The sequence below is a fragment of the Corylus avellana genome, chromosome 7 (genome assembly GCF_965113065.1).
Source record: "Corylus avellana chromosome 7, dhCorAvel1.hap1.2, whole genome shotgun sequence".
Taxonomy (NCBI): domain Eukaryota; kingdom Viridiplantae; phylum Streptophyta; class Magnoliopsida; order Fagales; family Betulaceae; genus Corylus; species Corylus avellana.
In genome coordinates, this window is record NC_142496.1 from 22,457,403 (window position 1) to 22,470,065 (window position 12,663).

General features: G+C 36.5%; 3 protein-coding genes across 3 annotated transcripts; all 3 read left to right on the top strand.

The window, feature by feature from the left end:
- The first annotated feature begins 1,096 nt into the window (after nucleotides 1-1,096).
- LOC132184862 (putative laccase-9) lies at nucleotides 1,097-5,845 on the top strand. The gene is made up of 7 exons (XM_059598644.2): nucleotides 1,097-1,249; nucleotides 1,468-1,619; nucleotides 2,074-2,321; nucleotides 2,518-2,643; nucleotides 3,422-4,010; nucleotides 4,871-5,220; nucleotides 5,638-5,845. The coding sequence occupies exons 1-7, from the start codon at nucleotides 1,145-1,147 to the stop codon at nucleotides 5,769-5,771; spliced, it is 1,704 nt and encodes a 567-aa protein (XP_059454627.2). The 5' UTR covers nucleotides 1,097-1,144; the 3' UTR covers nucleotides 5,772-5,845.
- Nucleotides 5,846-7,534: 1,689 nt separating this feature from the next.
- LOC148584675 (uncharacterized) lies at nucleotides 7,535-8,603 on the top strand. The gene is made up of 2 exons (XM_088518565.1): nucleotides 7,535-8,041; nucleotides 8,286-8,603. Exons 1-2 carry the CDS (start codon nucleotides 7,535-7,537, stop codon nucleotides 8,601-8,603), a joined length of 825 nt encoding a protein of 274 aa, XP_088374691.1.
- Nucleotides 8,604-11,598: 2,995 nt separating this feature from the next.
- On the top strand, nucleotides 11,599-12,231 carry LOC148584676 (uncharacterized). Its single transcript, XM_088518566.1, has 2 exons — nucleotides 11,599-11,637; nucleotides 11,734-12,231. The coding sequence occupies exons 1-2, from the start codon at nucleotides 11,599-11,601 to the stop codon at nucleotides 12,229-12,231; spliced, it is 537 nt and encodes a 178-aa protein (XP_088374692.1).
- Nucleotides 12,232-12,663: the final 432 nt, after the last annotated feature.

Genomic DNA, 12,663 nt, shown 5'->3' on the forward strand with positions numbered 1-12,663 from the left:
GCTTAATTTGTTAATAGTGCTTTGTTGCAACACACTAGATCTCTGAATTAACTGATCATGTCTCCTTGTCCCTTCGAGTACCTAGCTAGCTCATCTTCTCCCACCCATTCGGTGGATCTCGAATTCTTTGTCCTGATGTTCACACCAAAATTTCTGTATCATTGAATTGATTTATTTGCAAAAAGCTTTGGTAAAAGAAAAAAATAAAAAATAAAAAATAAAACTTAATTAAAAAGGAAAATTTGCTCCCATTAATAAAAGGGTTAAATATCCTCTCAAAAAGTAGGTGACGTGGCTTATTATTTGAGCACATAAAGGATATTCTATAGGTATACATATGATGCTCTATCCACCCATATATATATATTATATATGCATGCAACCAGTAATATAAAAAAGTGAAATGCTATGTGTTCTATGATGTTTTTCTCGTTTTAGGTGAATATTATTTTTTTAAATTCGAGTGAGAAAAATAAAAGTAAATTATACTTTTTCCTTTTTTAAAAAGTAATATCTACTTAAGACTAAAAGAACACTTAACATTAAAATTAAACCCTTTGTAGTAATTAGTGAAAAAGGGTCACATAATCGTTTGTCTCAATTACACATATTTTCTTTAATTTGATTATTATATTTAAGAAATATTTTCTTTGCTGGGGTCCGGGGAAGAAAAAGTAAAATGATCAGAAAGTCGAATTTGTAGGACAGGCCAGCCACAACTATTTTTTTCTTCTTCTTCTTCTTTCTTTAATTTATATGAGAGTTACTTTAATTGCGAAGCGTCTCAATCACGTATAATATCTTTTTTCTTTTCCTCAACCAATCATCAACCTTGTATCAATTAGTGCCAGAAAATCAACGTGCTTTATGAAATTTAGGTGGTCCAACACTACGTACAGGGCGTGAATCTAATGCCGCGTCTTTTCGTAAAAGGAGCAGGCACATATGTTTATCCCATGTTTTTCGTATGTATTTTCTATCTCGTAAATCTTTTTTTATTATTTTTTTCTTCATATTTTCGGTGGCAAGGCATTCAGACTTCAGTCTATAAGTAGCTCTTGAAACTCTGGGCGATGGACACAGAAGGAAGAAAAAGACTAAAAGAGTGTCCTTTCTTCGTTTGCGAGAAGTGCTGCAGATCAATATGGGAAACAAGAATATGGGTTTGATCCTGGGATTCCTAGGGTTTTTGTTTCTGGATTGGGTGTCCCTTTCCATGGCTTATGATGTCCACAACTACACCTTTGTCGTATGTTTGCTTTCCTCTATGCTTCCTCCATATATATAATTTTTTTTTTTTTTTTTCAAAATAGAGACCAACCTGCATGCATGCAAATATTGCAAGTCTGTATCTGTGGAAAAAGTGTTGATTAATTATTTATATTGTTTATGTTTTTTGCCTTTTTGATTTTTTCTTCCATAGTACGTATTTCATTTAAATAAAGATATACATTATTGTGGTTGCAGCTGGGTAACACAAATTTCGAAAGGCTGTGTAGCAGCAAGAGTATGCTAGTAGTAAACGGCACGTTCCCTGGCCCAAATATTACTGTCCGTAAAGGTGATAGGGCATTTGTTAATGTCCAAAACAATGGAGATTATGGTGTCACTATTCATTGGTACGTGATGACTCATCCTCTCTCTCTTTCTCTAATTCACAAAATACACACACAGAACAGAGTCAAAAACCAAGTTGGAGAGAAAAATTAACTTTTATGTAAAATCAAACCATATTGACGTTACTACTTGTTTATTGCTCCGGACCAAGATCTTTGTTTAATTGAATTTGATGTCATCTCTTGGTAACGCATGTCTTAAAGATGCATAAGTACTTGTAACGTAGAAGTCCAATTATAAATGCATCATTATGCATGCAGTTACAACTACTCAACATAAAGTCAAATTCAATTAAACAAATATCTTGGAGCAATAAACAAATAGTAACGTCAATAAACCAACTTAGAGTAATGACCCATACGTGAGTTTTTTGAACCAATTAACAGTATATATGAAACAAGATTATGTGAACTGAAGAAAATAAATATTTTTTTTGACTTTTATTTATTTATACAGGCATGGGGTGAAGCAACCTAGAAATCCTTGGTCAGATGGTCCTGAGAACATCACACAATGCCCCATCCAACCAGGAAAAAACTTCACACAGGAAGTCATATTTTCTAACGAAGAGGGAACTCTATGGTGGCATGCTCATAGCGACTGGTCACGTGCCACAGTCCATGGCGCCATTATTATTTTACCTGAAAACGGAACCACTTATCCATATGATCAACAACCTGATGAAGAAGTAGTTATCGTACTTGGTAATTAATTGTATTCTCTATTTCTGGTAACAAATTATAAATTATAGATAGCTAGCCGTTGTTTTTTTTTTAGGAGCACTTAAGCCAAATCCGACTTAGAAAATGTATAATTGCGTATTTGTACCCAATAATTGTCATGTTTCTAGTTTTCTAAAGCTGAGCATTATTCATGTAAACTTTCACCTTGCTGCTGCAGGGGAATGGTTCTTGGGAGATGTGAAGGAATTAATTGATAATGCCACGGCAACTGGCGGTGATCCAACCACTTCAGACGCCTACACCATCAATGGCCAACCAGGATTTCCAAATAATTGCTCCAATGGTAACAAAATAATTAAATTATAATTTATATATACTGCCATAGACTGCCATGAAATGACATATATAATAGTGTTAAAGTAATGATTAAGTAATTAAAGTTACTTCTTCTTATCAGCTTAAACTTTTAGAATAACTAGTAATTTAACATGGTATCAAAGCCTATCACAGGATAAATGGGGTCCATACTACTTACCCTGTGACAAGAACTAGAAAAAATACTGGTATGCACGTGAGAGAGGGTGTTGAGGAATAATTATACATTGCTTGTGGACAAGATTATGTGCATGTTTATAAGGAGTGGGCAATCCTTTCATATTGAACCGGTTTTATGAGATGTGTTGAACTCACAAGTTTCTTCATGGTATTAGTTAAGCTTTGATACCATGTTAAATTACCAGTTATATTAAAAGTTTAAGCTAATAGGAAGAGGTAAATTTAATTACTTAATCTTTACTTTAACAAGTAGTAGGAGTAGAACAATTCCACCATAACATGACATGCCAAGCCACCAATGAGTACGTTGCTCTTCGTTGATTGGCAAAGTGGAACTTAGCTTTCTTTCTCGATCAATCTTTTTATTTTATTCTTGTTTCAAATTTTACCAAGGTATTATTAGAATGGAATATCATGGGACCATGCTTATTAAATCTTAATTTCTTACTGTAGATTTCTATCATATATTACTTTGTCAATTAGTTGCCTTTATCTCCCTCCTTTTTCTTTTTCCTGATATGAAATATAGTATTATACAATACCATATCATATTTTTGATATTGCAGAAACATCATACAGTCTATCAGTCGAATTCGGCAAGACATATCTTCTCCGTATAGTAAATGCAGTGATGAACGAGGAAATGTTCTTTGGAATCGCACAACACAACATCACAGTTGTCGGACAAGATGGTTCATACATAAAGCCCATCTCCACCAATTACATCATGATAACACCAGGACAAACAATGGATGTCTTGCTCACAGCAAACCAGACACCCAGTTATTATTACATGGCTGCCACTCCTTTCTTCGACTCCAGCGCCCCATTCGACAGTTCCAACACTTCAGCGATTCTCAAGTATACAGGCAATTATACAGTTCCATCCTCTCCTCCCTATCCTTCTCTTCCTAATGTCACCGACAAGGATGCTGCAGACAACTTCACAACTCGCGTAAGATCATTGGCAAGTACCGAGCACCCGATTGATGTTCCACAAGAATTTGATGAAAGAATTGTCATTACAGTTTCTGTTAATCAATTGCCTTGTGATCAAGTTTCGTGTGATGGCCCCAATGGTAATAGGCTAGCTGCTAGCTTAAACAACGTAAGCTTCGTGACCCCGACGATTGATATACTGCAGGCGTACTACAGGTATATTGTTAAATCACTACTTATATCAAAAGCTCAAGCTAGCTTATAGTTATAAATGAATATTAGTTATAAATCAATGTTTGTTTCGACGTAAGATACTTTTTGTTCAAAAATGTTTTAGTGGTAAACATTTATTTGAAAAATGATTTCCTTAAAAACATTTTTAGGTGTTTGACGCATACTGAAAATCACAAATATTTTTATATATATTTTTTCATTCACTCATATTAAACTTTAAATTACGATAATATCTTGACTGAGTCTCAATCGAGTACCAATGAGTCCTAATAGAGTACCGGCTATTTCCCAAGCGCGAGTCTTAGGGAGTCGTGAATGGATCCCGACGATGGCCCAGTGAAGTCCTAGCGGGGTCTCGATAACGTCCAAGTTGTATCCATTGATTTGAGAATGAAAAGGTAAAACTCCAAAAATGGTTTACGGCTTTAAAAAATGGAAATTAACCATTTTACTGAAATTAAAGCTTTTTCGGTCAAACTGAAAATATTTTCCATTGACCATTATTTTTCATCGCACCAAACATCGAAAAATATGGAAACATTTTTCAAAAATTATTGTATGCCAAAACAAATAGAGCCTTCAATTTATACTATAACACTCTGATACCATGTTAAATAACTATTTATTCTATTAAAATTCGAATCCAGGACCTTTACTCGAATACCATATAAAATAACCACTTAACTCATAAGCTTAAATTAATGATTAATTAATAAATTTAATCATTTAATTTACATTATAATAGATATTTCCCTTTATTGTTGTCATTATTGTAAAGCAGAAATAAGTGAATCTCACATATACATGCCTAAATATAAATGTTTTTCGCTCTTTGCATGCAGGAATTTGTCGGTTTATGACGATGATTTTCCAGGTTATCCTCCTTTTGTTTTTAACTACACAGGAGTTTCCGCTGACACATATCTACTTCCGAGCCAAGGAACAAAGGTGAAGATGGTAGATTACGGTAAAAAAATTGAAATAGTTTTCCAAGGGACAAACATAGGGAATGCAGAAAACCATCCGATGCATCTTCATGGTTTTAGCTTCTACTTGGTCGGGACTGGTTATGGCAATTTCGACAACACCACCTCCCCGGATGGTTACAATTTGAGTGATCCCCCGGAGGTTAACACCATCGGAGTTCCTAAAGATGGTTGGGCTGCCATTAGATTTGTTGCCGATAATCCCGGTACTTAAATCTTTTTCTCGATCTCCCTCTTCTTTTTTTTTGGATACATGCAAGCAGTTATTAACCGTCTAATAACCATTAGCTAACATCTTGGAAAAAACTGCTAACAGCATACTGTTATATATATATAAACCCTAAACCCTAAATAATAATAATATACCAAAAGAACTTGGTTTTGGTGTTTAATATTATTTAAAATAGGCCCTAAAAAGAGGAAGGTAGATCCAAAAAAAAAAATCTCCAAAAGGCCCATATTTGAAAAGCAGTTATGCAGTGCCATACGTTTTAGGTTTCAATATCCGCTAACCGGCGGTCAAATCCAAAAATAAATTTAATTATTTAATTTATATTCTAATTATATATATATATATATATATATGTGTGTGTATTAATACATGGATGATGCATATTTTTCAGGGGTATGGTTTATGCACTGTCATTTGGAAAGGCACGCTAGCTGGGGTATGGACACTGTCCTCATTGTGAGGAATGGGACAACGGCAGAAACAAGCATGTTGCCACCTCCACCTAATTTGCCTACGTGTACCTAGTTTTCAAACTTGTTTGGCTTCAATAAATAAGGACTTGAATTATTAGTCCTTTCAAGAAACTTTCAATTGTTGAAGAAATTATGCCGTTGTCTATTAAGATAATTTAAATAAGAAAAATGTTTCTTTATATTCTGACATTCATTTTTTGTACAGTACATCCTCACTGAGATGGCAAGTTCCATCCAACATTAATTAAAAGGGGAAAAAGAAAAAAAAACGTCAATAGTAGATAAAGTTTGTCAACTCAAGAGAAGTGTACGCGAAATAAACATCCAAATGCAAATAAGCATTTCTTTTTAAATAATGTTCCTTGAGATACAAATTTCTCTTCTTATATATTATTGTAACGAGCTTGTACCCCGTGCAGTGCATTGGTTGTTTTTAAAAATGACAGAACGGAAAATAATAATAATAATAATAATAATAGTTAGTGGATGCATAAATGACAGAAGTAAAAAAAAAAAAAAAAAAAAAAAACCCTTCTATAAAGCTTGAAAGAAAAAGAAAAGCATATATTGAGAGACCATTTACAACAACCCAAATGCTCAAGTCATTTTTCCATGTCCTTATCTTTGCATTCCCAAACTAACTTTATTTAAAATACTTTCAAAGAGAGAAGTTTGAGAAATTACACTAATTAATTTCCTTCTCCTCATTCAATTACCTAATTGGCTACCCAAAATAAAAAATTTTCATTAAATCATGGTGAAAAAAATAAATGAATTCTATCATTTCTTTTTCTTCTTTACTCAAAATCATAAACAAAAACCTAACCATTGAAATGCATAAGGTATAGGAAGTCCAATCAAATAGAGCTTTTTTTCTTTTTCTTTTTTCTTTTTTCAACCATACTTTTGCATTATAAAGTAAAAAAAATAATAAAAAAAAAATAAAACTATTTTTAGAACATAAGTAATAAATAGAGAAATGATTCACATTAATATTTTTTCCATCGATGTTTTTCTCATCTCATCCTACAAATTCAATATATCAATCATTAGATTTGTAAACTCATGCGGACTCCACACAAATTCAATGGTAGATTCATCCATTCACTATGGAGATGGTTAAAATATAGTTAAAAATATAATGAATTATATCATTTCTCTTTATAAAAATTATAACAACAATTAAGGACCAAAAATGGAATATGAAGCACAAAACTACATTAAAAATAAAAAATAAAAGACAAATAAATTGACTATTTAGCATTCTCTACTACATTATTTACCATTCTCCTTAAATACGACCTTGCAAACACAATTTCCAAAACCGAATCAAAGTTAATACTAATATAATAAAATATAATTGACTTTTCCATATACTTTTCTCAATTCCAATGAAATTCATAAGTATAGGAAGCATACATGTCAATTAAATATTTTTTCTTTCAACCATCGTTCGTATATAAAAAAATAAATAAAAACTACTTTTACAATGAAAGTAAAAAATATTATAAAAATTAAAACAGAAAATAAAAACAAAAAAATGGAATCAAAAGCACAACCACAAAAAATAAAATAAAAATAAATAGACTATTTATTTTTCTGCTACATTATTTATCATTTTCTTTGAACACGCCCCTTCAAAATTACTTTTCATAACCCAAATATTAAAAACACACACACACACACACACATTTCATCAAATAAACTAATTGCCTCGGGCAGTCAAAGACATGTGCCAAATAATTAAGGTCAAGAAGCCCAATATGTTTTTCCTCATGGAAACAAAAAAAAAAAAAAAAAAAAAACCAAAAAAATATGGAGAGAATAAAATCTCAGACGGGGTTTTGCAATATGTTTGTCGTGGACTATGTCGGGACGAGTGGTGGTCTTGCATTACTTTGGAATGAGGAGGTGGGTCTGGAGATTCAGAATTTTAGCCGGCGTCATATAAATGCCACTATCAACCCTGTTCACGGTGGTGTCCCATGGAAGATGGCGGGCTTCTACGGCCATCCGAAAGCGCATAAGAGGCAAGAGGCGTGGGGATTACTGCGACATCTAGCTTCTTTGTCACCGGAACCGTGGATACGCTTTGGAGATTTTAATGAAATACTTAAAGCTGATGAGAAAAAAGGTGGGGCAGTACACGCAAGGGGCTTGATGGAAGCTTTTAGAAATACTTTAGAATTTTGCGGCCTAGCAGATCTAGGAGCCAAGGGGCCAAAATTTACATGGAATAATGGAAGGGAAGATGCGGAATTCATGCAAGAACGTCTTGATCGAGTTGTGGCCAATGCTTCGTGGTGTGCAGAATATCCGAAGGTATATATCAATGTCTGTGGAAGCAAACCTTAGTTCTGATCATGCTCCAATCATATGGAGTTTGCATGGGCCAACTGGAAGGCGGCGAATTAGACGTCCTTTTAAATATGAGGCTCATTGGGCTTTACATAAGGAGTGCAAAGCCATCATTAGAAAGGTATGGCGGGTGTAGGCTTCTCAAGGGAGTAGGTGGCAGCTCTTGTTCCAAAGATTGAAGGCTCGTAAGGAGGAGTTGACCCTCTAGAATAACAACACACTAAAATCAGCCGAATTGGAGATAAAGAAGAAAACTGAACAGTTGGTTTTGTTGCAAAGGGAAGAGGACGATTATGATGGGCAACAAGTGGGTCTCCTTAAAGAGGACATCCATATGTTGTTAGAGCATGAAAATATAAGGTGGCAGCAAAAATCAAAAGAATTGTGGCTGAAGAATGGAGATAGGAACACAAAATACTACCACGCATGTGCCAATGAACGGAGAAGGAGAAATGTGATAGACAAGATTGCGGATGCATGGGCTGTTCGTGGGACAAGCAGGAGGAGATCCAACAAGCCTTCATAAAATATTTTAGCAAGATGTTCTCTTTGGAACCAACAGGAGATATGAGTCATTGCCTCCAAGGAGTAGAAGGCCGAATTATTCAAGCAATAAACAAGCACCTCACTCAGACATTCACTACTGACAAAATTCGGGAAGCTGTTTTCCAGATGTCCCCCGTGAAGGCCCTAGGGCCGGATGGGTATTCAGTTAGATTCTTCCAAGAGAATTGGCCTATTGTAAGAGATGAGGTTTGCCAAGCGATCTTTACTACTTTTAATTCTAGTATTCATAATACAGATTTGAATTTCACTTACATATCGCTTATACCGAAGAAAACAATTGCTGCTTGTGTTTCTGATTATAGACCTATAAGCCTTTGTAATGCTCTCTACAAAATTATTTCCAAAGTGCTTGCAAATAGGTTGAAAGTTCTATTGCCAGAAATTATTTCCCCGAATCAAAGAGCATTCATATTGGGGAGATTAATTACAGACAACATTTTGGTGGCATATGAATTCCTCCACATAATGCATGCACGCATGTACGGAAAGAAAGGATACATGGCTATTAAGCTAGATATGAGCAAAGCCTATGACAAGATAGAGTGGAATTTTTTGGAGGCGGTTATGTACAAGATGAGGTTTGCAAGGGAGTGGGTGAAGCTAATAATGATGTGTGTCCGAACTGCAAACTACTCTGTATGGGTTAACGGTAAAATTTGGTCTACACGGGGGATTCGGCAAGGGGATCCCATTTCCCCTTACCTATTCCTTCTATGTGCCGAAGCCCTGAGTTCTCAACTGACAAGAGTAGATGATAAGGGTGATCTAATGGATGTTCCAACTTCTAAATACGGGCCTTGAATTAATCACTTATTCTTTGCAGACGATAGCCTTTTATTTTGCAAGGCGGATTTGAATCATTGGGATTGGTTATCAGGAATCTTAAACACATGAGCAAGCATCAGGGCAAAGAATGAATAAGGAGAAAACTGGAATTTTCTTTAGCCGGAATACACCCACGAAGATGTAAGAACAAATTTTGAGAGTAGCAGGGATCACATCTTCCAAACGGTACGATATGTATTTGGGATTGCCTGTTCTAGTGGGAAAATCAAGAATTAGCGCATTCCATAGTATAAAGGATTGGGTTTGGTCAAGGCTACAAGATTGGAAGCACAAATTTTTGTCCCAAGCAGGCAAGGAAATTCTTCTTAAAGCGGCCATACAAGCCATTTCTACATACAGCATGAGCGTTTTTTTGCTTCCAAAAACCCTATGTTTGGAAATCAATTCACTGATGCAAAAGTTTTGGTGGGGACACCAATCAAATGAATCTCGAATTCATTGGATGAGTTGGAAGAGACTGGGAACACCAAAGGCATAAGGAGGGATGGGGTTTAGAGATCTTCACTGCTTCAACAAAACTTTGATTGCGAAGCAATATTAAAGATTATAGGAGAACAGGGACAGTTTGGTGGCTCGGATTATGAAAGTAAAATATTACTCGAATTGTACGGTACTTGAGGCGAATTTGGGTAATAAATTGTTATTTGCTTGGCGGAGTATAATTAATTAGGGGGATCTTGTGAAGGAAGGTTTGATATGGCGAATTGGAAATGGGAATAATGTTTGAATCTGGAGAGACAAAGGGTTACCAATACCGACTACGTAGGGCTAGCAAAACGGGTCCGCAGGTTGACCCGTTTATGACCAGCGGGTACCCGCGACCCATTTACATAATACCCAAACACGACCCGTTTAATAAATGGGTCAGACCCTCCGACACGACACGACACGGGTATTTTCACGGGTCACCCGACACGACCCGTGAGACCCCTGTCAAAAGCTCCGTTGCTTTGCTTTGCCGGAGGGAGCCTGGACTGCTTTTGCTAAAAAAAAACAAAAACCAAACAGCAAAGAGAGGGGGAGAGCGGCAGTGCAATGTCGACAGCGCAGCAGAGAGAGGGGGAGAGCGGCAGTGAGCGGAGAGAGAGAGCGGCGAGCTGGAGAGAGAAAAAGGGGCGGCAAGAGAGAGAGCGGCAGTGGAGAAAGAAAGGAAAAATGGAAAAGGTTGGAGAAAGAAAGAGGAGCGGCAGTGGCGTGGCGGTGGTGTGGGTGTGGCTGCGTGAGGACTGAGGAGTGAGGCCGATCGGGGACTGGACTCTGGAAGTCTGGATTTGGAGTCTGGACTCTTCACTCTCGCAAGAGGGTCTGGACTCTAGAGGTGCCTGGAAGTCGATCTGGATTTGGAGGAGAGTATGCGTTTTTCACTTTTTTGGTTTTTCTTGTAGGCTAAAAGTTATATATATATATATTAAAAAAAAAAAGAAAAAGAAAAGAAGGTTAATCGGGTCTGGCGGGTTGACCCGTGACACGACCCGCCAGACACTCATAAACGGGTCATAAATGGGTCGACCCGTTTATGACCCAAACCTGTTTAATGTAAACCCAAACCCACTAATTTCGTGTCGGGTTGTAGGGTCGTGTCAAAATTGATAGCCCTACGACTACGTACAAGATCCAATCTCCTACAGCTGTTTTGAACAAGAAGGCTAGGGTAAGTGAGTTACTAGAGTAAGACTTACAATGGTAGAATATAAGCCTTCTCAAGTAGATTTTTAATGAAGAAAGATACAAGCAATCCAATCCATACCAATTAGCTTAACAAATCAGCCGGACATCCAAATATCGAGGGGTACTGCCAAGGGAGAATTTTTTGTATGCAGTGCCTACCACTTGGCAAAGGAGGTAGAAAATCAAGCAAAGGCTGAAAGTTCGGATTGGAAGAGATAGCAAGGTTTGGAATGGAATTGATCGCAAGGTTTGGAATGGAATTTGGTCTATGAATGTTCCAAATGCATGAAAAATTTTTATGTGGAGGGGATGCCAAAATCTTCTCCCTACAAGAGAGAATCTGGCCAAGCGTAAGGTTATTAAGGAGCTGTGGTGTCCAGTTTGCAATCTGGAAGCTGTAACCCTCTTCCACATTTTATGGGAATGTCCTTCTGCGAAGGATGTGTGGGAGGCTAGCAAAAAGAGTTTTTAGAAGCAAGGTTGCATGGAATCTGAGTTTTTCCATCTAGCGGAAGATTTTTTTCCAGCAGTGCAATAAGGTTGATTTTAAACATTTTGTGGCAATTGCTTGTAAGATTTGGTTTCGAAGGAACAAGCTCATCCATGAAGGGGTTTTTTCTCACCCGGATGATGTTGTACGTGAGGCAAAAGTAGCCATAGAAGACTTATCATCAGTGCACCAACTGGAGGGATTACAAATTAATGAAACAGAGAAGGAGGGTACCAAAGTATGGAAACAACCTCTTAAGGGATGGGTGAAAGTCAATTATGATGCGGCGTTGGATATTACCAAAGGGTGCTTTGGACTGGGCATTGTCGTGCGAGATCACGAAGGGAAGGTGAGGGTAGCACAATGTTTATACAGTAGGGGTACGGTAGTACCTACAGTGGCTGAAGCAATGGCTACCTTCTATGCGGTCAAACTCTGCAAGGAAAAGGGATTTCATAAAGTTTGGCTGGAGGGTGATGCAAAAGTGGTGTGTGATGCCCTGAATTCCAGAACCCCCAACAATAATAGAGTGGGGCTGCTTATAGAGGATATAAGGGCGGAGCTCCTTGCGTTATGTCGATGACAGTGTTCACATATCTGCAGAGAGGCAAATACCACAGCACATATACTTGCAAAGGATGCTCTCAGTTATGCTAAGGAGAGAACATAGGAAGGAGTAATCCCTGCCAACATCAAATTAATTGTAAACCATGAGATGGTGGCTTTATGTGGATAGTACCAATAGAGCTCTTATGCTCTGTTTTTGATTGTACCCACAGAGCTTTTTGCTCTGTCTTGATTTTTCTCAATGAAAGTTATCGTCAATTTCGTCAAAAAAAAAAAAAAAAAAAAAGAACTCATGGTGTGATACCTATTATATCTTAATACATATAAAATTCATAAATTCTGAACATTTAGAAGGAAAAAAAAATATAAAGCAAAATAAACAAAAACAATTCGCTCAACATTTAAGCCAATCAAATAAATTCTCTCACATCAAGTTCAATGCTTCATT